This window comes from Ischnura elegans, chromosome 4 (assembly GCF_921293095.1).
Source record: "Ischnura elegans chromosome 4, ioIscEleg1.1, whole genome shotgun sequence".
Lineage (NCBI taxonomy): Eukaryota > Metazoa > Arthropoda > Insecta > Odonata > Coenagrionidae > Ischnura > Ischnura elegans.
In genome coordinates, this window is record NC_060249.1 from 91060507 (window position 1) to 91087442 (window position 26936).

At 39.9% G+C, this 26936-nt stretch overlaps 1 protein-coding gene across 1 annotated transcript in view; it reads right to left on the reverse strand.

The window, feature by feature from the left end:
• LOC124157761 (protein Wnt-7b) overlaps window positions 1-24978 on the reverse strand; it is a 346201-nt gene extending 321223 nt beyond the window's left edge. The window contains exon 1 of the mRNA XM_046532763.1: window positions 22778-24978. Within this exon, the coding sequence (XP_046388719.1) occupies window positions 22778-22890 (113 nt within the window). The 5' untranslated portion in view covers window positions 22891-24978. The remainder of the gene's footprint in view (window positions 1-22777) is intronic.
• Window positions 24979-26936: the final 1958 nt, after the last annotated feature.

The window sequence follows — 26936 nt, forward strand, 5'->3', positions numbered from 1 at the left end:
CGTACATTGAAACGTTGGCAGTTATGAAGTTCCTGACCCGGTACCGATCCCGAGAATATTTTACGAAAATTATGAGTTGTTAAGTTGTTTATTTAGGAAAACTGATCGCTGTCGCGGGTCGTAAAATGCAGGCTCTAATTAGAGATTGTGGTTTTTTTAAAGATACCTTTTGATTCAGAAAATATTCCGATTATAGGCGGATAACTACACTCTTTCGATAAAACACATCCCAAAGTTCGCTCTGGGAAGATGGCTTGGTCATTGAACTTCATCCTTGATGTACATGAAACTGAAAAGTCAGCCTATTCAAAATAATTTGGCGGGTGATTGGATCCCTGAGCAACCCGTGTGATGTAACGGTGACGAAATATCAACCTTAGATTGTCATTCAGTTCCCATACGCTTTATAGACGACGAAATGGAACGAGGCGGAGCCCCATCAAAGAGAAACGAGAAACACGTGGGCAGGGCTGAGAGGGGGAGGGGGGATCCCTATAAAAGAGAATGATTGTGCCTGATCTCTTTTTAATAAAACATTTCGTCGTCTCTCCCACGGGTGATCAAGCGGGCAGCGAGAGGATGGCCCATCCATCGTCGGGACGTATTTCTCCTCGACTCGGGACCAATTAGCGCTCACGGAAGGGCGTCGAGGGAAGAAAAAACCGAAAACCTTTTGACGAAAGCGGAGGCGACCACGCTCTCATTTCGATCGCCGTGATGATGTCCGTAGCTCAGTGTTTTTTTGTAAATACCTCTCCCCCTGATCCACTCCGCGTAAGATATTGAAGGACAAGGAATCAGCTGACGCAAGCATATATTATTTAGTGAATAAGTAAACACAATAATATTGTAGACGATAAAACTGGCCGCCGAATTGTCTTAAAAGGAAAAAAATATTACTTTATAATTACCTCGCATCATAAATTATTTATTGGAAAAGTAAACACAATATTAATTCCGACAGTAAAACTGGCCGCCGAATCGTCTTAAAAGAATAAAAATATCACTTTATAATATACCTGGCATCATATATTATTTTTGGAATTAGTGAACAATAAAAAATCCGACTCCGAAATAACTCTCGTCCCTAATTCTGAGGAAAATGGTAGTGCCACAGAAAATTTAAATTCGAGCGAGTCTGTTTCTTATTGTGTCTTTTATACTGTTTCCTACCTAACCAAGGTTATATTTGTTGTATAAACCTCACCGAGAACTATCAAGAAGTATATACATTGAAAAAATATACGATAAGCATCCTGTATTTTTGTTACCGTAATGAATTATTTTTTTCGTAGCCACTGTGAAGCGCTGGCGTTGGTCGTCCCTAAAAGTGACGGACAGGTAAGAAATGAGGGCTACGAACTTAATCGTTCGTCCCTTCACATCGATGTCACGCATGCATATTCATTGATGGAATGAAAATAGGAAGTAAGGGCAGGGGGGCTCCTCCGATTAATCGATTTTTTTTCGGATTCCTTGGCATATTCTCACTCCTCTCGATTTTTGAATATTCAAGAGAGTTTCCGGAGAAATTTAAGGCGGGACACTGTGAGACACGATTCTTAGCGAGAATTTTTCTAAAATAATAAAGATCGATTTACATAAAAGTTGGTTCAGTAGCGATTAAAGCATTCCGTGTGAGATGGTTTTAACAGGGAAACTAATTATTTTTGATGCAAGTCGTCGACGTTTTGATTAGGGGGTCCACCTCATGATATCCAATTTCTTCTTGTTTCGATTTATCTTAATATAGAAAAGAGCCCCTTACATTAAAAACATGAAAAATCCCCTGTTTTAACGAAAAACTTTATTTATCGCGGACAGTATACATGAGGACGACCCACAAGTTGTGAGCGACTAAAACAAAATTTTGCAGCAGCATTTAAAATTAACACTTGATAATATACAAAGCGAGGAAATTAAGAAGGTTCATCACTGGAAGGTAGAGTGACGCCATCGTTTAAGAGAGAAACATCACGATGAAGCAATAGAATCAAAGAAAAAAGAACGATTCAAGTTTGAGAAGATAAGGTTTCAAAATAAATGTCAAAAACCTGGAAAATTAATGTAAACACCTGGAAAATTACTAATTATCGTATGAAAAGATGAGCCTTGTTTACGCTTAATTTTACATGAAAAATTTAGGTATGCTAACTAATAAGGATGACATGAAAGCATTTACACATGAAAGAAACGTACGTCAGAAAACATTTCGCTGATACGACAAACTCTAATGCTGTCATTTTTGCCGAGCATGCATTCCGACAACGCATCAATTAGATTGTCCGGAAACGTTGAGGTACTTTTAAGGCACCAGCAACATTTTTTGGAGGGAAGGTCTAGGGACCAAATCAAAATTCTTCACAGTAGATTCCATGTCCTTTTTAAGACTTCCAAACTGAGGCGGAGAAGGAGAAGGTTTTCGACCAAGAACATGAGGAAAGGAGCATATTCAAATGTGACAAGCAGAAATTTCTTCCAAGCCTATTGTAAATCTGAATTTCTAATAAGCGATTTTTCAATCAGTTAATCACATCACGCAGTAACACTTTGTCAGACTCCTCGGGAACACAAAATCTATGGGACAGTCATTAAAATTAGGAAATATTTCCTTTAAAAAAATGATGAACAGAAAATTCGCAAAGAAATCTTCCCTTTTATACCGTTAAAGTCTCCGCAAGCGAAATGACCACAGTCGACACTATCTCCCGAATCAACTCCACGAAAAATAGATGAGCAAAATTTTTCATATGCTCAAAATAGATTCTATCTCAAGATCCCGGTAAATGTAAGGCTTGATTTAAGGATCTATATCCACTATCCCCAAAAGAGGAGCACTTTCTCGAAACCCCGTAGTGAATTATCTCATGGAAAACGATAGAGAACCGAAGTTGGGAAACCAAAAGCTGACCAAAGGGTTCGTAACCTTAAACAAAATTTCTTCCGAACGTCCATTCTGGGACTTCCCGCCGAGATTCACAGGCGTCCTGCCTTCGAACGAACAAACATGGGATATTTTATAAAAAGAAAATAAACCAAGAAAAGGTATGTAAGCGAGTTGAAACCCCGCCATCCATTCATGAGAGCCTCCTGGAATGGTCCTCGCCCGCTATCCGGCGATATTTCATCTGACCATGCCCCTCGTCTCCTTGAACTCCCTCGGTAACCGCGGAAGTGGTGGAACGGCGAGGACGTGTTAAACAGCGCCTCCCGCGGCGCTCGATGGAGCCATCTCTATTGGGAACTAGATCATAACTCTCCCTTGGGGGGTCACCATTTTGTTAGGAGCCACCTCGATTCCCACGTAAGACAAACGCCCTTACCTGTTTCGTGAGTGCAAGGTCATCACACCATATTTTCACCTCTTCCTCGAAAGAGTTGCCTCCCTGTTCGCCTGTTTTATTTTATCTTCATTTGTTTACGTTCAACATATTATTTTATTACACCAATACTAGCACGGATTAATCACTAATGGTGATCCTAGCAAAATTTATTCTTTCATTTTCCATAATGGAAAGGTTTCACACAATTTTGCCTAAAATCATCTGTTAGATTATTTTATTCTTTTCATCGCCATTAACTATCGATTTCTTCTTTTCCCTGGTCATTTACATGAATTATTTTAATAATGTATTAATAACTATATTACCTATAGCTAAAAAATATTGAAAACTTTAATCCATTTGGGTATATAATCTGTTTTAAAAAGCGATAATAATGTTGCCTAAGCTGCACTTATTCATTGACATGAGAAATCAAGCAGACCAGATTTTTATTAACAAGCATGTGTCATACAGTAATATCGACACAGCGGATGATACCATTCATTTAAATGATATGGTGAGGAAATAATGAGATTTTTTTCCATAGATACAATAAGCAATCGTTTAACAAATTAAATAGAGTACTAAATTGCTACATTTGAGCGGATGGTGTACTTTAAAAATGGTGTATTTCGATAGAGTTCCGAAGGACACAAAGATATACTTCATATTTTAACCTTCTGGTTTTAGTCCACGTAGTGCAATGCTAATAATGCCAAAGCCTGGCGTGCTATAAGTTCATATCTTGACGTTATACGAGAATCGTATCGTATGATCAGCCAGCCATAGGAAGACTGAAATCGAATATTAGACACTTAATTTATTGGCTCTAATACAGAGGGACTATAATGGAGAAGTAGTCACCTGAAAAAAGGTACTCCTTTAAAGTATGCGTTTTCTATGAAGTATAGGTCGATATAATGGGTTGATAGGGGAATAAATCAAAATTACTATGAAGTTAAAAAAAATCACGACAGTAGATCTCTTTCAATCCTCCTACCCCACCCCACAGGAGTGTTTACTTGGCTACAAGCATATTTATGAATATAATTTTTTTCGGATAATTGAAAATCGAGCGTTCACCTACACACACGAACGCATCCACTGATGCTTTTTCCTCCGTCTAATGATAGGTAGACAGCAACCGTGTTTAGTATACGAAATCACTTTCGTCCAACTCCCATCCAACCGCTGTATTCCGTTCATCTCCGCTCTCTTGCCATCCATCCCTAGCCTCCATCATCATCCTAGCCGAAGCTATTTCGGCTTCCATCCACGGGAGACCGCACTCCTCATCTCCCGCGATGGAGATGAAATGCGCCGCTTTTAACGACCGCGGCAACCTACAGCACAGCGGAGGAGACAGAGCGGTAAGCCGGGAGATGGACTCTCTGAACGCCGCCGCACTTAATGATTCTCCGTGAGAGAGAACAGGATACGGATTATGTTCAGTCTGCATGGAAAGCAATCACGCACACCTGAGATGTAGCTTACTCCCTCTCAATATTATGATTATTTGTATAATTATAATAAATAGTATGATTATGAGAGGGCAATTCGGCCGGTGGTGAATAAGAATGAAATCAAAGTAACACGAAAAATTTAAACTATATCCGTCTACCTCATTTAAATCTCCTTAAAAGTTTGTAAATTTCGCATCTTGAAAAAGCCTATCATTCAAATAGTATCTGTGGAATTTGCAAAGTATGTTGTTGAAACAATTTCACCGAGGGATGCCTCATACTAATGACTACATATTATGCAACCAACGCAAGCCTACACACGAAATTATCCATTTAATATCAAGTAGCTGGTTTAAAAATCTTCTTCAGTGAGCTTATCACGCAGACTTGTATCTGAATACTCTCAGCTCAGGTTTAGATACCGATCTTCAGCCTTCAAAATACGCCATAAAAGAAGGAAAGCAAGCATGGATCATTCTATCACCATGTTATGTCGCACCGCGACTAAACCAGTACACCAACCAGACCAGACCAACACATTCGTCCAAAATAATATGTATGAGAAATTTAAAACGTGTATTATTTAACAAGAAGCAATTTCAAAAAGTGGCGCCACAAAAAAAGTATTTAAATGCGGCGTGAAGGGTTCTAAAATGTTTGCTGGTAAATCGGTCCAGTCAAGTAACCTACGATCCTATTATGGAGGTAAAACGCATTTACAATAGTAATTGCGACCTTCGCTATAATTTGAACCGGTGACCTTTTTTAACCCCCCATCAAGTTTTTTTTAACTTTGTAGCTTCGGTCACAGTTAATTAGAATAAGTTTGCTCATCATGACTCCAGGTAATCAGTAAAGTATTCAGGCAATGACAATTTAGAATGCGCATTAGCCATGAAATCGATTGTCAAGTACAGATTGTTTTTTTAATCGTTTACAGTCCAATGTTCCCGTTCGGGAAAAGATTTATAAAAATTCATGAAAATTACACCTATTTCGTATCTGTGATTACTTTTATAGCTTTTGTTAGGTAAATAAAGTATGGAAGTATTTTTTAAAGTGAATCACATTACTTGTGTTTACATTTGTCGTTAATTACACCTTTTCTAAATTGGTCATTTTCATCACCTCTGTAGTGATTGTGCGGTTTTTTCGATATTTTCCCCCACACTCGCTCTACCGTGACAAATGCTCATTCATAAAGATCATTTGCGTTGTTATACTTAGTTTTTTGGTCAAGTTTATGTTTATTTTTCAAGAAATAGCAAACTTTTGCGGCGTGTTCCCATTTGGGAACATGCTTGAAAATGAAAACGCGTTTGAAATTTTTCGTTCGAGTTTTCTTTCATAATATCTCCAAATTAGTCGTAAAATAAATTGGATATGCAAAAAAATAATAAAAATCAGTTGGTAAGTTAGTTCGGTCTTCGTAGGGTTAACTGCAGCTGAGTATAGGGAGCCTTGTGGATGAGTGAGTAAAGTGAAGATATTCACCGACGGGTCCAGGTTCAAATCAAAGCCGCGCAAGATACTACTAAACCTAATCCGTACAAAAACGCGAGCAAAAAAAGCGAAAAAAATCAGAACTATGACTTAAAAAATGGCTGGCTGCGGAATAGAACTGCATGCAGTAAACAACAAGCTACAAATTGTAGTCGAAAGCATGGAAAAGCAACAGCAACCTGTATTGATGATGAAAATTCTAATGAAAAACAATAGAAATCTGTAAACAATCCAAAAATGTGCGAAGGAACCAATCATAGCTGCTGAAATACACACTACCTCCTAGTATTCATAACAAATTTCACCTGATGTTGAACCACTAGAATCACACCTGATTGCACAGCTAACACTACACCACTAGCAAATTCTTATCACCCATTTCTTAAATTGGCCTCATTAATAACTGCAACCAGACGCAGAATTTTTCCACGAAAATTTCATTTTCATGCATAATGAGAGTAAAAAAACTCAGACAAGCTAAATTATCTCAACGGCTATTTTAACAAATACCCTCCTAATCCCATCTCAATACCCTTACAACCCGGGATCCTCAAAGACAAGTCGTTAAAGGCTGATTACTCCCGCTGCGTCTTTCAGGAAAATAAGAAACAAAAGATGCACTCCTGGCGCGAGCTAACTTGTCGGTACCCATCGCGGGAGATAATTGCATCGCCGACTGTATTTGGGCCGCGCGCGAACGGCGTTCAAGTCTACCGACCTATTTAGTTTCCCGCCCCTATTTATGGGGTTAGTTTCCAACTCGTTAATTTTTTTCATGCGTATTCAAAACACTTTACGTGCTAAGCTGCGTTATCCTACGCAAGTAGCCCAGAATTCATGCTCACTCCACAAATGCAGCGCTCTTAAAATGTCGAAAGGGTTGACAGGATACCCTGGAACGCATAGGCTTGCTCGGGTCCGGATAAAATTGAGACGCTCAAATATTTTATGGCACTCCATAATAGGTATCTGCCACCATTCACACCACTATCACCGCATTATTTCAGATACCTAAGAATTTAACTGACAAGCAATAAGTGTTCTAAAAATACACGTCCGCGAAAAATCATAAAATTCGTGGCAAGTCTTTTGAATTTTTTTTTCACGTGGTTTAAAGTGAAGTTTTTTTTTAAATCTCGCCGAAGGTCTGAATTCCACCGGGAGCAATTTGCAATTCAAAATTCTTTTAATTTCACCGTAGGTTGACCAGAAAAAGACAGGCTCGAAGACACTCTCACGAGTGACTCAGAGCCGCATTTTTAGGATACCTACCTACTCACACCAGCGCAAGGACTAGATAAGAACAGAAGACGCTTATTAAATATACCTCAACGGCATTCGTCGAATTTTGCATATTTGAAATTGAGGACACCAAAGAAACATTTAAAGACTGCATAATATTTACACAATAAATTATATGAATAATTACGTACATAGGCGAGATTTTCCTTTTCTGCAAAGCGAAATTAGTTTCTCACACTGAATATATTGCATTAATAAGTGTTCGCATTTACATAATAAGAGTACAAATTTTAAATACGGCTTGCATTTTTGCACAAACCTTCAGAAAATTTTCACTATTTGAATCCATGTTCAAACAATGGGTCTTTATCAAATGCACCAGATCAATAGCACAAAATGGTCAATCCTGCCCGATATGATCGCATTCTTCTACATAGGCTACAGACAACCGTGCACCTTCTAACAGCAACTTATCTGGGAAACTTAAAATTCCAAATATTTCTCCGCCATTTACACGAACGAGGTATTGGAAGATGAAGCCAGCAGAATATTTATAACCCATGCCTTCGATGCTTAGGTCGGCCAACAATAAATCATACCACCTCTGGAGATCGCCAATACTTCACCGTGCAACTCTCTTTATCCGGGGCATCTATCCTTTTATGATGAATACCGCACGCGTTACCACAAGGAACAAAAAGGTGAAGAAGATGGACTCTGAGGGATAAAGGAACTATACTCGTCGAGGCAACGATGCTCACCGAGATAAACCGTTCTTTTGTCCATCCCCGTAACACCTTGAACTGACCTATGCCCACCATGCAGGGATTTAACCCCACGGACTGCCACTCGAAGTCTAGAAAAACGACCCGTACGCCATCTTCATGGGAGAATACGATGATGATACGGCTGTAACAACGGGCAACATCAGCCGGCTGAAGGCACTCCAATCGTTCACTCGGACCCCTGCAAGTGCCAAAGGCTCTTCTCTTATGCCCTTAACGAGCCGAGGTATGACAGGACAGAAAGGTCCGACGCATCACTCAGGACGGTTCATTCACCATCGTGATGTGCGACGTCGGTGCTCAACTTCCCCGCTACGGGTGATCGGCGATCTGATCGCCCATGATCCTGCTTCTCTTCCACTACGTCTGGTAGCCGTCCCTAGGCAGGATACTGGTAGAACACAGCACCAGTGACGTCATGGCAAAATTAGTAGCGCCGGAAGGCACTTTCCTTAACTTCTTTTAGAAGTGAAATATTACTCTGTGTGTTTTTTTATTACAATTTTTTTGTCTTGGTTACGAATGTGTAAATTAAAAATTTTGAGGTAACAATATTGATAAAAGTTTTATTCGACTATTACGTCGTTTGTTAACCAGTGCCGGAACGCCACGGCGCGGCGTTCCGACGCCATAAAATCCCTGCACAGCACACAATACCGAAGAGAGAGAAACTCGCTCGAGATACTAGGTGCTAAGGAAAAGTTTCGTAATGTCTGGTTGACTTGGATCGCAATAAAATTTTCAATCGACATGAAGAATAATTATTAGAAATAAAAATAAATTTTTACAATAAATAACTTTTTTCGCGAGACATCGTTCCTTTAAAAAGATCGCAGCGCTGCCATCGAATTTTGGTGGCCATTTTTTGAGTTTGTTCCCACGTTTAATGTTAGAATGTTGCATAGCCATCTGGTTCCGAGTTACCCTGAAAATTTCAGCCTGATAGCTAATCGGAAAGTGGGTTAAAAATAAGTCGCAAGATTTGACCCGGACAAGATAACAAACAACCAAGCGAGTTTATAAAAACCGTTATAAAATGCCGTAGCCTTCATCTTTAGCTAGGTATGGTTGAAGCCACATGTGAGGTCTAGGGAGTTTACACTTATTATTATGAACGGTTCTTAACACCAGTTTGGCAATATAAAAATAGTAGCATTATCTTATAGTATGATTATAGTGCATGTGGATGGAAGAATTACATAATTTCGAATTTGAGGCAAATTGCATGTTTCAAGGGAAGCGTGGAAGCCAAGCGGGTAGATGATTTGGCTGCTGATCGAGGGGCCCCGGCTTCAAATCCTGGGTGAAGCCTCCGAAACCGCGAACAAAATCCTCGAAGTGCAAGGTGGCCAGGGAAAGAAACTGGCTCCTCCACCTTGAATGAGTGAAATTCACTCGTATTTGGTTTTGTTCGGGGTGAGCTCTACCATCACCAACCCAAACTAACCTCCGGGTTGACACATTGAGTGAAACATATTTCAGAGCGTAGATACAACAGTAATGGGCTATTACACTTTCCTTCAGCAAAATTACGGTTGACACTATCTACGTCGACTCGACAATGAATCATTATTAAAATGCAGTTTTCCAAGGTTGCCTGTTTTCCGAAGTTAATTCATTTAACTTTGGTTCACTGCTTTTGTCGATTACAGAATATTGAATATTTCACACATCCGGAAGAATCAGAAAAGTAATTATGGATTATACATTGAAATCGATCCATGTTACATCAAAAAACTGTCTTCTACATACACACGGTCGATTAACGGGTATGAAATTGTAAAATAATTTTCGTTTCATAGCAGTTATATCCAACCAAGTAGAGGTAATATCCCTTGAGAATAATTGGCAATTCGCCTTTCGAAACGTTGTTAGCAATATAAAATATCAACCGGTGAAAAGCCCGAGGAAAATTATTTCGTACACTTCCATTTTAAAACTAAGAGATATGCATTCTGATGGTAAGGATTCGTTTCATTTAATGCTGAAGACAAAAACCTGATCTAGCTCTTGCGAGAACAGACTTGAATTGACAAAGAAACAGCATATTAAATATATTATGATGGCATTCAGTAATTAGTAATTTTCATGAGATATGGAGAAGATATTATGAGATGCCGTGAGATAGCTCTCCGAAATTGGCAATAACTGCTGATTAAAGTGGAGATATGTAAAGGTTAAACGACAGAAGAATTTTGTGAACCGTTGACCTTTCCAATCTAGTTTCAGATTTCAAGCACGCGATGAACATAGCTATAGATTAATAAAAGGGAATCAGATGATATCACTGTTTAATACGAAAGACTGTGTACGTTTGCGAATTCTTTGTCATGAAACACGAAAAGAAGGGTTTTACTCTTCTAATTCCTATTCTCAGAGGCTAAAGAACTGAGAAATCCAACGCGGTTGAGGTTACAAACAATAAAAATGAAGGTCGAGTATTCTTTCGAAACGAACGCAAAATTAGAGTACATCACTAATCGAAAGCTCGAGATGTTATTTAATATACTTCACTGAAAAAATATCTTGTACTAGTTATCTTCTATTAGGCATCTAGAATTTTATTACAAATACCCGTGGAGTCGACCAATGACCATACCCCACGGAATAACAGTGATTTAAATAAAAAATAACAGAAAGAAAATACTCTAATTGAGGCAATGGTCTATAAACAGATAAAATAAAAAACTGACGGAATTACGTGCTTATACTCGGGAGGAATCTGCATATCAGTTTGCTGCAATCAGTTTGCCTGACTGATGAGTTCGATTAAAATGAGGTAAGCATGTCATCACGCACGAAGCGAAATTTTCAATCTCAAACCATGAGCGGTGATTCTGACTGACATGACTTTTCAATGAACATGTCCTAATTGATGTCTTCTCTCACATGCGTACGTATAATTGACGCCAGCTGCGCCACTTCAAAGGTGCTTTTGGTTATCGCCGCCATATGATCGATGGCTTGAATATCATTCCCGTAGCAGATCAGAAGTTGAAACTTCCCACAGCAAAAATGTACATTGAGATATAAATTATATGCAAGAGAAATGTATGCATTTGCATATCTCTTCGCGCTACAACGGAAGCGAGATCAATCGTATTCACTTTGAGCTCATCTAAGAAGGGGAAATACTTACGCTGAATTCGGTAGCGATAATCACAATGAGAGTGACAGATGAGGAGCGCTATTAACAAGCGAATAAAGGCGAAATGTCCATTTCGTAAAATTTTAATCGAGCAGAAAACAAAAATGCAATACACTGTTACTTAATAAAACGAAAGACTAAGAGAATTTAAGGAAGAGTAGAAACTGCAGCCACACATTTCTGCCATAATATCGATATCACTGTTAGCACACATTAAAGAATTCATACAGTTATATTCTCATTTTACAGGCAAAAATTTTAATACAGGGATGTTAGAAGGAAACGGGAAAGTCTGGTAAAGAGAATAACCGGTGAAATAATGAAATGCCCAATAAATATTGATTATTTCAACGAAAAATAATAAAGAAGCATTTAAAATAATATATGCTCACAAAAGATGTTTAGAGAAGCTACACAACGAAGATAAAATAATTATTCTTGAAAAAAAACACCCATAAATATTTACACTCCCGTGGCCATACTGAATAGCTTTGGAAAGAAACTTGTTACTCACAAATCATAATTTATGATATTTCAGCACCGATTATAACATTTTTCGTACGTAATTTCCCAATCATTAACAATTAAGCACATTTATTTTTAGATCACCAGGGCTTGATCTATTATATTAAAACATGTGCTATTAATAAAAACCCACTGACTATACAGATATATTAATTATTTTTAACGACAGGTAATCACTACATCCGCAGTAATGTTTACTTTTCACTTCCAACTTGTAAATAAATTGCTACTTATGCGTGTTCAAGTCTACATCACATATACAGAGATATTTAACTTTGATATTTCAACAAGCTAAATATTTAAATAAGCGTAAGTAAGAATTATTTGTCATTATAAAACAACGGCATTCTAATAAATGATACGTCTTTTCATTTAAAGCATATGGGAGATGTATATGCATTATTTGCAATAAAATTAAGTGATATATTCTAAATAAAAGAAACTTACCTTTTTAATCGCTATTTCTATTAAAACATATCTCATGACTTAAAGGATATGAAGTAAAAATACTTTGCGCTTTCCCACATAAATTTATGTTGAACAGGGAAAAGTATTTTTACTTCATATTCTATGATGGATTTCCACAAATTATAAGCCACCACCATTCATTTCATCTTATGCCTTATTGTGGTATGAGTCGAGTAATTTACGGCATTTTTACACAGCCCAAGGCAGAATTGCAGTACTAAAAGTAGAAAATCAGCTTCGTAGAAAGGAGGACCAATTTCCTTAGGTAGAGGTGGACAATTCATAATACACACACTGCGCAGTCACAAAAAAAATCCGCCTGATAAAAAAAATCCAAATTGAGGAACAAAAAATTTTCCTCATTTTTTTATTCGTCATTCAAGGAGCTGCATCAAGTGACACCTCAAACCGCCGCACGCAAAAGCGGTGTGCTGTTAAAAAGCGTGGACGAGCTCGCCCATATAGTTCGCAAACGGCTATATCACTCCCTCTGCATTTATATTGGCCTCCGTGATCCCCTCCCACAACCACCCACCCATCAACCGTGTCACCACCCTCGGCAACCCACCCCCTCGTCACCCACCCGCGGTCAGAACGCCCTCCCCCTTCCCCTCTATAAGGAAACCCACTTCCGAGAATACCTCAGCCACCTTCTCCCCCACCACTTCCATCAACCTGGAGCCTTGCGTGCCTGCGACCTATAAGATGCGATACGAGGTATGCGGCCGGGTCTCCGGGAGTAATTCTCTTTTTTCTCTTTCTCTCTCTCTTCTAAAGAGCAGCCGAGGAAGGAGGGTTAAGATCTATGAGGGGGCAAGTGAGAGCTTGCAAAGGGAAGAAGATAGCGCGAACGGTGGAGATGGGCTGGGATCTGGAAGGAAAGATAGGAGGGAGGCAGAAGATAATAAGGATGAGGGGGCGAATAAAAATCAAGTAAAAGAACAGGATGAAAAGCTGTTGAATATAATGAAAATATCATATTAGGACTTAAATTAACAAGAAACGCTCAAAATATGTACTGAGAATAACTGAAAAATATATTGGAGAATCAATTAAGATTTCATAATTGGTTAATATCTTAGAGTATTTATTCACTAGATATTATCTTTAGTAACAGGGTACGCATTGTTAGCCACGTATCCATGAATTGTAGTTTTTTTAAATGTGTGTCACGTCGTGTAAGAAGTGAAAATAAAGCGATAAAGTTGAGCATTTCAATTTTAAAAAATATATTAATTCAAAAAGTTTGCCAAATCATACCAAATAACCAATAAAATATTCGGAAATTGGTTCGGAACGTAAATTTTCGGCAGAACATCGCCGAAACTGAAAATTTACGGAAAAATAATCAAATTTTGGAACATTTAAATATTTTTAATGTAAAAATGATTATTGTTATTGAATGTTTTTAGAGTTGTTGACGGAAAGAGAGAGGGGTTGTTAAGGAGAAAAGGAAAAGTTGCGCGAAGGAGTAAGGAAAAAAAGAAAACTGTTATCTGAAGAAAAAAATAGGTATTCGGAAAACAACAAGTCTTAAGTTACATTTTCAATTCATTAAATATAATTAAATATAAAATGATATTTAATATTGAAATACATTTGTGCAGCCCAAGACAGCGTGTGTGCACAAATTGCATGCTTTCTAAGTGATCTAGGTAGAGGATATTCTTACAGCGTGGATTAAAGATGGGAGATTTTAATTTACTGCAAAATAATTGCAGTACATTAATAAAAAGTAACAAATACAAGGGCGGTATTTTCCAAGTTCATCGGTAGGTAATATTACCAAAGAAGGTATAAATAAAATAATGTTCAAACAGTATTCTTCGATAGAAGAGGTATTCCATCCATCCTCAATCCATCAGATATATAGACGAACGTGAATAAATAAATGTGAGATAAGGAAAAAAAGCATAAAATGAGAGGAGGCCAGGGGAAGGGAAAGGCGAGGGAGGGAGATAATAATTTTCGAAAACAAATATTTAAAGAAACTAAGGCACGGGACTTTGGCCGATAGTAAATATTTATAACCGAAAAGTTGACCGAACAAGTTTGATCACCGTGTGAAGGGCCATCAAACCAGTTTGATTAGCACGTGAGTGGGATAATTTTAACGGTACGAAATTTGATGAAAAAAAAGCTTATAATTCATACTGAATGAAACCTGGATAAAATAAAATAAGCAGCATCAAGGTGGATATGCGATAGTTATACTACTGGTTTTACACCCAAAGGTTCCGGGATCGCATCCTATCAGAGGTGTAATTCATGCAGATAATTTTCAGCACTACCCGATAGGCTATGAAACCAAATTAAATATTGTCTTCCTCATATTACTTACTGCTAAACCCGATGGTTGGTTTGGCTAGGTGAGGGTTGAGTTCATGCCAGACTAAGCTGTTGCTGAATTTCACTCACTCAGGTTATGGAGGACGGTTTTTGTGCTTGTATACTTCTCATAGGATTTTCCCGAGGGCTTCACCCAGATATGAATCCGGGACACATAGATCGGTAGCCAAGCGCTCCACCCACTACGTCACCATGCTCCAAAATAGAAGGAATCGTCATTAAGATGGTAAGATTTCAGCGGGATAATATTTTTTTAGTCATTCAATATGACTTTCAGGTAAGCTTGATAATGAAGGATTGGATGAGTTTGGGTCCACGATCTGTCAGTATTGACTTACAAAGTGGAGTAAAAATAAAATCCGTATCACAAGTTAAGCAATATCGTATATTCTCTGAAACAATCAAATCCATGCAATATTATTCATTAGAACAATTAAAAATAATCGTTACACTTACTCCCGAATATTTAAATGAATCATTTCAACAGAGAAAAAGACAGGGACAAGGAATTTTTACACTTACTGAATAGAGGGTCAAGTTTATTTCCATATACCACCTCTATTATCCACAATAACGAAATTTCATACTATTAGAGAACTTCGAATTAGATACCCAATTACGCAATAGCCACTTCAGAACAGTAACTGTATAATGCTGGATGATTTTGACGACTTAGTTCTTTCCTCTAATTTGCAGCTTAGTAATATTTACAGTGATTCGGCGACTTCCTCGTCATGATTAAAATTGAAGATGAGGCCATACGAAGTTTCAATACATGATGCTCGAACTGGTAATGATTATCAATAAATCTATGCTGAAGAGTGGAGTGCCTACGTTTGCGACTGAAACTTTGCTAGTACCATAGCAAACGCTATATCTCTTTTCAAAAATGTTTCTTTACTATTTAATGAATAGGGTGCATACGTGTCACGTGAATACTTGCTTACAGATGCATAGGATGTTTCCAGATCTTTGAGATCCCATAGAAAAAAAATTGTCTGGAATAAATTGTTGAAAGTAAAAAAGAGACGGTAAAATATAGAAAAAAAAATTTAACCCTTTCACTGCTGTGGACGTACCTAGTACGTCCGCACGGTAGACTGCGGTGGACGTACTTTTTCTTCCTCCCTACCATGCGGTCAGCACTTTCGCCGAAGCACTTCGAAGGGACCCACTAATCCAGGACCCTTTCCTCGACGAACTCACCAACGCAGGGCCGTCTCATCGGCCCTACCAGCGGGGGCCCTACCTCCGGAAAAGTGACCGCTCTGACTACAATTTGAAAATCAATCAATCAATCCGATCGTCACAAAATGATTGTTTTCATCGCACACCTGCCAATCAAGCAATCAAGTACGTCTTTGAACCGTGTTTCTGCGATGAAAAATAACGATTTTGTTAACTTTAATATAATGGCAGTTTTCCAGTGGTCCGCAGCCACGTTTTGTTGCAAAGTTAACAAAATCGTTATTTTTCATCGCAGAAACACGGTTCAAAGACGTACTTGATTGCTTGATTGGCAGGAGTGCGATGAAAACAATAATTTTGTGATGATCGGATTGATTGATTGATTTTCAAATTTTAGTCAGAGCGGTCACTTTTCCGGAGGTAGGGCCCCCGCTGGTAGGGCCGATGAGACGGTCCTGCGAGGGTGAGTTCGTCGAGGATAGGGTCGTGGATTAGCGACCCTTCGGAGGGTGTACCACACCCATCCCGGAGGTACCTGCTCCATGGGCCAAGAAGAGCATTTTAACATTTTCGCCGCATGTGAGGAGAAGGTTTCCGGAGATTCAACAGCAGTGAAAGGGTTAAGACTCAAGCAATTATTACGCCGGCTAGAATAAAGGTAGGATTTAGACCATGAGATACCGTAAAATAAACGACGGGTTTCAAAGGGAGAGCTCTTGATAATGATGCGTAAGCATTGAAACCGGTCGAGACAGAATAAAAAAGTGTGGACAAATACTAATGCTGTTTCAATCATCACTATTGTATTATTAAATTTTATAAGCTGTTAAATTCTACTTTTTACAGTATTTTTTCAGACGATATTGCTATTTTTAATAATTTTTATCTGGTTTTTAAGAGCCGGTCAAGAGCCAGTATATCATCAAAATCCATTACACTGTTCTGCAAAAAAATAGTTCAAAAAATGCCCTGCTACAATTTAGGGTGTTTCTGGCTACTTTTGGGTCGCTGAATCCGAAAATGACCTCCACTTTTTCCTATCACCCTCCATTTTTACGCAACCCCTAAATTGGGGAAAACAACCCCTTACCTAAGCTTATGGCTTTTCAAGGTACTTTTACTAATGTTATCTGCTTCTCCTAATAGCCTTAAAACGTCAGTTTTTTTTCAATCAGAAGCAGATATCATTAGTAAAAGTCCCTTGAAAAGCCATAAGTTTAGATAAGGGGTTGTTTTCCCCAATTTAGGGGTTGCGTAAAAATGGAGGGTGATAGAAAAAAACGGAGGTCATTTTCGGATTCAGCGACCCAAAATTAGCCAGAAACACCCTAAATTGTAGCAGGGCATTTTTTGAACTATTTTTTTGCAGAACAGTGTTAACGGGCATGCAATTTCCTAAAATTTTCAGGGGGGGGGGGGAATAATGAGCCCCAGCCGAGGGCCCCCATTCACTCCAGGCAGCCCGTGAGAATAGGACTTTACGCTCACTATGTAACGACTTTTAAAGCTTCCCGAAAGGGCGGAATGCAAACTAACACAAATACACTAATGAAATGAAGGATTTGTGTTGGAGAATAAAAAGCGAAGGATCGAGTCCCTCTTTCTAGAGTGATTACTTATTAGAAATAAAAATATCACTACATAACAATTGATTGAAAGCCGCGGGAGGGTACTTTCTCATCCCGTGTAGATACAAATGCCACCACCACGGTCGAAAATTCTAGAGGGATCACACATATTTTACCTCATTCCCAAAGGTTAGGAGAAAACAAATGAAATAGGTATCTCGAAAGCTGGAGACGGAGAAAAGGCATTGCTGAGCATGAGATAGAGAAGGAGAGAGCAAGCAGAACAAGGGGCAATTGAAGGAGCGAGATAGCCGCAAAAGAAGCACTCAAATGGAAAGATAATTCGAAAAATGGCCGTGAAAGAGCAGAAGCCGTTGCACCAAGCACGAGACAAGAAAAGTCACTAAGGGAAACCAGAAAAGGGAGGTGATCGCATTGGATAAGAAATGCACGAACTAAGATCGGGGCTGATACTGAAAACGAGCTGAAAGATAGCAATAATGACTGGCCAGAAATAAATCATTTCAAATTTTGACCTTAGATCAGAAAGTTATCGCCTTATGATACGATTAAGACTAAATAATATGAACTAAAATAAATGCGTCCTCAAGAATATACATATATTGAGGAAAGCCTAACGCTCAGAACACTCGAGATAAAGAAAAATGAAGTTGATATGGACTTACGTATTCCCGGATGACACACAGTATGGTACTAGAGATATAAAAGATAATATTCTTATTTCTTCCTTGAAACTTTCACAGGTACTCGTATTCCCTTGAGAAGAGACCAGCATCGGTCGGTCCACCCGAAAATTGATGCGGCGACGTAGCCCAAAAGATTTTAACTAACCAGATAGTATTCTATTCTTAACACCAAAGGAATATCGCTGCTTCACTGAAAAGGATCACTGCATTGCTATTATCTTACCAAATGGAAATACAAAGAAGGTATTTTATGTCTATAACAATTGGCTAAAGCAAAATAGGTTTACAGGAGATACAGAAGTGTAGTAATTTTTGTCACTTCCATATTCCTATCTCATTCTCCCTTATTTTGTCACTTTATGTATCTTAGGCTTTCTTCTCCCACAGCATACTAGATGGAATATATTGGAATAAAGGCACCCACTCATCACCGCCAATAGGAATTACGCTAGGCTCAGACACTGAAGTTCATAACGTTGCTTCATGCGGCGATACAGATACAAGCGTAAGGAAGTGAAATGGCCACGACGGTCATTCTGATTTGTTACAAACAAATAAACATTGAAAGATAAAATTGACGTCATTACGAATTTATGTTCAGATTGTATCTGGGATAAATTCGGAGAGCAAATAATCCCCGACATAATACCAGTCAAGTATCACTTACATATCATTAGGAACCACGAGTGAGGTTGTTAATGACCACAGTTTAAATCGCAATACCCGTCCATCGCTATGCTGATGCATTATAAAGAACCATTAGCCTCGCGAGACACTTATCCCTATCTATTTAACGCCGAATTTCGAACGCTGAGCTCTTAAATCGCATGGTGTGATAAAAGGGGTGGGTAGTTGATACGCTAAGATGACTGTTAGCATACAAGGAGTGTGATTATTAAGTCGGCCTTTCCATAATACATGAGCATACAGAGAGAGATGCAGCGTCACGCCCGAGACACGGCGGAAAGTGGATCATTTGTACGGGCTTTCAGGGAACTTCTCAACTCGCACAATTCACGTCAGCGGCGTTTTGTGTATCACACTGCTGACTCAATCTCAGGAGTGTACATTGACGCGTTAATTTGCCATCGCTAGCCAACGCTGAACATCTATATATCTCGACGGTTGAATAGAGCCCCATTTCCTCGCAACTTACCAATCAGAAATAGGACAATAGGAAGGAGGAAAAGGGGTATTACAATGTTTTGACGCCGTCAAGATGAAATGGGTTTCATTGCGAACGAACGCTTAAACCTCAAAAAGCATATCGTTCCATTACATGAAAGGTTAGAAGCCTTTCGACCGTTAGATATATTACGCTTTTTTCTAAATATTTTTCCTCTGGAACTCAACAAAAGCCACATTTAAACTTAAAAAAAAAAACCCACTGCGGAATGGGGAAATAATTTTTCTTTTCTTATTTGCATTCTTGAAATGCGTAAATATTAAACATTTTAACTCATACAAACAAACTACGGCTAGTAAATACATGTTGTGTACATCAGTACAAATTGCTATGGATAGGAACTCAAATAAAAATTAATGACGCGCGGCAACATTCAATATTCATCTAATTAGTACACTTTCCGAAGTGGATTGAATGCACAGCTTTGCAATAAAAATGTATGGCTTTTCAACTCAAATGCACGGCTTTCAAAGCTACTTGTAAATACATTACGTATTCTGACCAAAAGACGGTCATACGGTGAGAAATTATTTATTCTCTAACAAAAAATTAAGTTATTTTAAGCTAGAAATGCAACCTCATGAGATCATTGCCCGAGTAGTTGAGGTATAATCGCATATATACAGACTCATAGCATTTTTACTAGCAAGAACTTCAACTCAGACTGTGGAGACTTCAACGCCTGATCATCAGCAAGATGCCTTTAAACCAGGTAAAAATCATTATTGCATAAAATACGCCAGAAAGTATTCATCTGACATTACCACAAAATTTTCAAAGAAAATTTCTATTCAATCGCCGCAGAATGAGCTATTCCATAAATTTTTAACCTTTCTCTCAAATTAGCAGGAACACATGCTTCAGTCTTCCTCTCCCTCCAAAATGATGGCCTTCGAAGATACCATGATTAATACATTACAGAAGATAGCTGTTTTAATTATGATCAGAAGTCCATTAATCTGCGTAAAATGCTACTTCGCTGAATAGAAGGCTCGCTGATAACATCACCCGCCCATGTTAAAACAAGAAAGCTGTATTTAAAGCATATTGCTTTTATGATTAATTAATAACCGCATGAATTATGACAGAAAACCATCCCAAGGAAGCTTCAGCTAAATTCTCATACTGTAATTAAGCTCCCAAAATTAAGCTGTAACTTATTCCATTACGTTCACTGCATACCAATTCCTGTTTCTGCGATATACTATACGGCACGAATAATTTATTCTTCACGCAAGTTTTACTTATCATTTATTATATACAATGTTCCATACAATTCATTGGGATTATCATCAAATTAATAGGTTATTAATTAACGCATTATTTAGTAAGCAACAACACGCTTGACGCTTATTTTACCTGTACTTCACGATAAACTCGAAAAGTGTTTATTTAAACAGATTTGCAATGACAGTTTTAATGTAGAAAACATCATTAAATCAAAATAAAGTTCTTGAAAATATACTATATTTAAAGGTGATCCAACGAGGCACTCCACCAATTACGATTGAAAATCTTAAGTTTAATATTGAGCTTAGGTTTTTCATCAAGCATTCAATTAATCAAATATTTTATTTCAAGTAACAACTTGCCATTAAATCTACCGTGATATTCAAAATCCACGAAATAAAGAGTAAACCACGCAAGGTTTGACTTTTATTCGGTCACAAAACGGTTTCTTTTACCAGAGAACGGAATGAAAATGAAACTTTTAGGTTGTCTGTAGAATTCAATATTCATAAATAAGTGACATGAAGAGAGGTAATCTAAACGGCTAAGGCCTGATTTATAATCCTATCCGAGTTGGTGACTGGTAATGTGGATGGAAATGAGAATCAAATAAACGTCACAGAACAAATCGACGCCTTAAATTACTTTGCACAATTTTTTCAAGACACTAGCTGGAGGACGTGAGCGCGAAAAGCACTAATCCTCAATTCCCGGGATAATTTATTCCGATGAGCTCGGAGACGATAGAGAAAAAAAAGAGGCAATAACCTCAGAAGTTTCAACGCGCCCGGACTGGCATCAGCACTCAAATTGAATAGCAATAAAAATCAAAACAGCGATGACAAATTGCTCCCTTATCAAAAAGTGGTGGTAATCTTAAAATTAACACAGCATCATTAATCTGCGGAGCATTGGGAGAGAGGAACATCGCCGCGAGATCTTTTGCGAGTTCCCGGAGCGGTACAGGCGGGACAAGTGGGGCAAAACAGACGTCCCCCGTGTGATGATTAACGCCCCGTATCACGGATCTCGAGAAGGCAGGACGGATCGACAAAGGGCATAGCGGAGCCGACAAAGTGGCCGGACCGGCAGAGAACGCTTGTTAAGTCCACCGCTCCCTTCCAGGGGACGTCCGAAGAATTGCGAACGCGGCTTCGGAAGCGTTCCACCGGGTAAAGAAGCACGCACGACCATTGATATCATCCCCAACCTAGCCGGCCGCACTAAAGGACCGCACAAAAGGAAACGAAAAAAAATAGCAGAGCTTCAAGACTGGCGGGCACTTGTAGATGGAAAAAAGACTCTCCATTTCTAAAGATCGCGCTCGGTCAAGAGGTTAAGCCCACACAGTAGTCACCGAGAAAACAATTTTAAGTGATCTCTCACGTAAAATGGCTGAGACCATCTTGATTTTTGACAAAGTGCGGACGAGTTTGCTCGCATCTCAAGAAATAATACACACGAACCTTCAGATCAAATATTCGTAAAATTTAATACGGCGTTACAACTATTAAATCTACTCACTAGGCCAAATTTTTTACGGGCTGCAAAAATAGTGCGCATTAAATACTGAGTGAGGTACACTCACAGCTAAAGAAAGACCTCTGTCAATTCCCTGTATTATAATTTTCGTAGGTGGGTGCCTCTTCGAAATATTTATGCACAGCTTTAACTTATAAGAACACAGAAACATTTGTTCCCATGCATACATTATTTAACTCAAAAGGTTTATCAGAGTACATATTGCATTCTAATCGACTTCATACCCTACGCTACAAAATAAAACTTATTCGGCGACGAATGTAGGCGATGTAATCTTAGGCGATAAAAATCTCACACTGCTTAAAATGCTTTTACGCTTATCTCGCTAAGACGACAAGCACGACACAGCTAAACACACAAATATTTCCTGCGCGAAAATCAACGCCGTCCAAATTCGAGGATAATAAAAATATCTACACACCCCACTAATTCAACCACCAAATTTCACGAGCCATAAGCGCTTCGAGGAAAGTCCGGATGAAAAACAAGTTGGACCGTGGCGATACGAAGAGCACCACGGTGAAATAGCTTTGCTTTTTTATTGCCTTACCTGAAATTGTCCCCGGATTGGATGAGGGCTAAGGCGACCATGAGGCAGAACACTCGGCAGTAGCAGCTTCGGGAGACGGGAAAATGGCCCGTCGCCATCACTGGGTCACCCATCGGCCACCCTCGAGCACCGGCGTCGGAACGTGCAGAAGTTAAACACTCCAAGTATTTCACCACCTGCGTCTTCTTTTCCGCACGAAATCCACAGCGGCACACATGATCACAAGCACAACAGTAGAAACAGTAGAAGTTACTCCCAACTACTTAGGAAAACCTACACTTTTAGGGCGCAATGCTGTGCGTTGACGGTAAGCGGGACAAGGGGAACGAAAGTATGACCAAGAACAATTAAAGACGAGAGAGGATTTCCATAGAATGTCTCCTAGCCCATTACCCTATTTAAAAATATCTCCGTCTAGCATGAGCAATTAATGTTAAGACACAAGATCACATGCACAGTAACTGAAGAGGACCTACAGGTATCTCAACTATGAGGAAGATACACGTTTATCGCGACAAGAGGGACAATACTATGGACAAAGATGATAAATGAGCCCAGAAAACGCTGTAGATAACCCTCTAGGATCAATTTCCTACTCGAGTATTAGCAGAAAAATTCTCCTTATTCGCTAATAGGTTTTCAAGACACAATTCGCTCTAGCAATTAAAAATATGAGTCCCGAAAAAGGCCACAGGCTACCCTTTACGATCACTTTCCTACGAGAGGAAACTATCAGTAATTAATATGTCTTAGCAAACTCGCTCGCTGCTACGTTTTCATGATCACAACTTCATATAGCATGAGAAATTAATGTCGAGACTATTGTACTCTCGCGAAAATGAGGAACATACTAAACACTCCACCTTAACTAATTCTCCATTCTATGCTTTCCCTCTCCCACTACGTTTTCCAGTCTCCCTCCTCTCTGCCACTAGAACCAATTAACCGTGACAACGTATCTTTTCAACGCCCTCTCTACACACTCGCGGGTAGATTTGTATCCCTCCACCCCTCCCACGACACTTCCTGCTTACCCGCTCCACCACCCAGTCGTATTCCACACCCCCCAGATCACTCACAATGCACACAAAACACTCGCAATTCTTCTTCGGACATCAGGGAGGAGGATGAGTAAATTAGGGTTACCCACACTGTCGATGAAATTGGGGGAGTCATATAAGGTTCGATGAACGTACGTCGAAGTCAGCTACTGCGATCGTAAAACAAAATATAGAGGATCACATGAGGGATAACAGCTGAGACAAAGGTTACGTTACTGGAGGCAACGATACACAAACACACAGTCGGAGAGCAGAACGACAAAAACGGTAAAGAAACGAAGTGTTCCCGATACTTGTCTTTGCTAATAATAGACTACAGTCTTCATTCCATTTAAGAACTCCTTTCTTTTCATTGCTTCTCCGGTGCCGGTACGGAATTCTTCGCGTTTTTCCTTCCGAACCGGTAACGAGGCTCTGAAAATCCACCGCAAGAGAATTCTTCTTCTCAAGCAAGTAGTGACACTTAAATAACGTTCCGAAAACTAACTTTAGAATATGTTTTAGAATGAATATGTTTTTCCGTCCCAGCCGGAAAAAAAATACTGGAATCTCCCACTCAAACGCGCACTTCGAGAAACACAAAGGAGCGAATTGAGAGAGAAAGTGCCACTAAACTAGTAATATCATAATAACACTCTCTATCACTTCTTAACAAACTTAACTCGCACCATTGGAAGAAAGATCATATGGACCGAGACCACACCATCACAGTTTCATCCATGTTTTTTTCACAAGCCGGAAATCTAGCCAAAGAAACTTCTCCAGTCCATCAGGCAGAATACAACAACACACTTCACTTCGATCCTGATAAGCGTCTACTAATGCGACTTCCGACCGCTTCGCAACACTACCCTCGACTGTGGAGAACAGGAGTCTATCAGATGAGGGGATGCGATCCTTTCGCGGAGAATTCACACGCTCCCGCGCACGCTAAAATCGACTTCAAAAGTCCCGCAGGAGTCTTCCCGACTGATGACCGTCAGATTTCAAGAATGAGAAACCAGAACTAAAAAAGCGAACCTATTTCCTTTTTCGTGGAGTGCTCCCCCATCAGAGAGGAAAGAGAGGTGTAAAGAGAAGAAGGGATAGGGAGAGTGAGAGAGAGAAGGAAGGCCTTCATCAATTATCTCTCTCCCCTTACCACCCCTCGGCCTCCCTCTCGCTACCACCTCCTCCACCACCGCCTTACCGCCCCCTTCCTCCGCCTCCTCCGTCTCCCTCCCCTCCTCCCCTCACTCGCTTCGCCCTCCTCCATCGGAGGCCTGGCTTCCCGCCTCGGACGCTTCGGGGGGGGCCGGGGCTCTCCCTTGGTCGGCCTCCGACGGCGGGACCGGCGGCACCTCGTGCGGCCGAGGGGTCGGACTCGCCCTCGGGATCTCCGCCGGGGAAGACAACTTCGTCTCCCAGGAGTCGTGTCACTAGCGGCCGCGATTCCTACAGGTCCTCGCGGTCGCGAGCCGCATCGCCTCCTCCGCGGTTGTCCGGCTTTGATCGCAACGTCCGGAAGTCTGTAGTGGTGATTGTGATTGTGGTATCAAGTGCGATTTTCTTCGGGGAAAAATGTTTCGGTTGCGAATACAAAAAGAAAATGTAGACTGCCGAATTTTTTTTTCTCAAAAGCAAGGTGAGTGATTATTGGCCCATAAATATCCTGAGATTCGTCACGCTAACTTTCTACAGAAGGCTGCATTCGTGAGACATTAAGAGAGGTCGATTGCAAAAATAATAACGAATGATTCTAACGAGAAATTATCCTTCGTGGTAGTACAACAAAGCAAAGAAACGTTTGATTGCCAAATATAATTTATTAACAGCGAAGTTTGGCACACGAAACTCCGCGAATCTTAAACTTCGGAGTAAAGGAACTTCAAAGGCACATCATAAGGTAAATCACAAATACACTTCACCTATACCTATACAAATACACTTGGCACCATAACTATCAAATGGAAACGAAAAAAACTCATGGGAGGGAGAGAGTGTCATCACATAATATGAAAACGTATCGGTGGCGAAGATTGCTTCGGAAGATGTGTAAAAAAAACCTTCTCTCACTACGAAACGACGAGGTGCATCACTGGATGAAGCGAAAAACAGATTGAACGTCCCAAGGAAACGCAGACGATCTTCGCTGCGAAGCACGCGGCATTGTGCGACCGGCTCGAAAGCAGTTCAACCCGTGAATAAAGAAAGGTATGACATCTACGAGTCCCTCACGTGGGGGGGTTGCGACTTAGCCCCGGGACGTGAGGGGAAGATACGAGCCACGAAGAGTGGAGGAATCCACAGACCGTGGGGCGGATGAGCGCGATGTTTTTCCTCGATGGAACGAGAAGCAGAAGTCGCAAAAAAATAATAATAAAAATAAAACCCAGTCGCATAAAAATGCGGTAAATTCCGAGGAAGCGAATCAACCGACCTACCTTCCTTCAACCCATCCCACTTATCCAAGCTTATTCCCCACTGCTGCCCAACCCTTTCTCCTTCTCCCCCACTCTCATATATCGAACTCTTTTTGGTCTTTCCCCCAGAATCCGGAATCCGAATTTTTTTCTCCTTCTGCGTCCACGTCTCGGCCCGGACGACGCCGGATTTTCTCCGCTCCCGCCAAGTCGTGACGGCGGGCACCGGCGATCTGACGACTCCGAACTCCGCACTCAACGATCTCGTCTCCCTCTGGATTCAGACGGAGGTGGGACCACGCACTCACCGGTACCCGGTCGACGCAGCCTCCGAGGCCGGGATACACTTCTTTCCCCTCTTCCGCGCGTAAAAAATCTGCCGGCTATCGCATGAAACAAAGTTGCCTGTTCTGAGGAGGTTAATCGCTCCTCATAAACCTCAATGATATCCCGAAACAATACTAAGAGGAGTAAGCCAACCTCTTTAAGTCTTTCATCTAAATCTCCCAAAGCAAAAAATACACGCCAATAATTTTAAGCCCTCAAGTAAGTAGAAAATGGCTCCTAAATATCTTTTGAGCTTTCAGTTGACACGATGTAGAATAGGTACATCTACCCAGCTCTCAGATTGCATCCGCACAACTACAAAGCATTTACGAGAGCAATCTTAAAACTAGGAGGCTGGGGTTAGTTTTC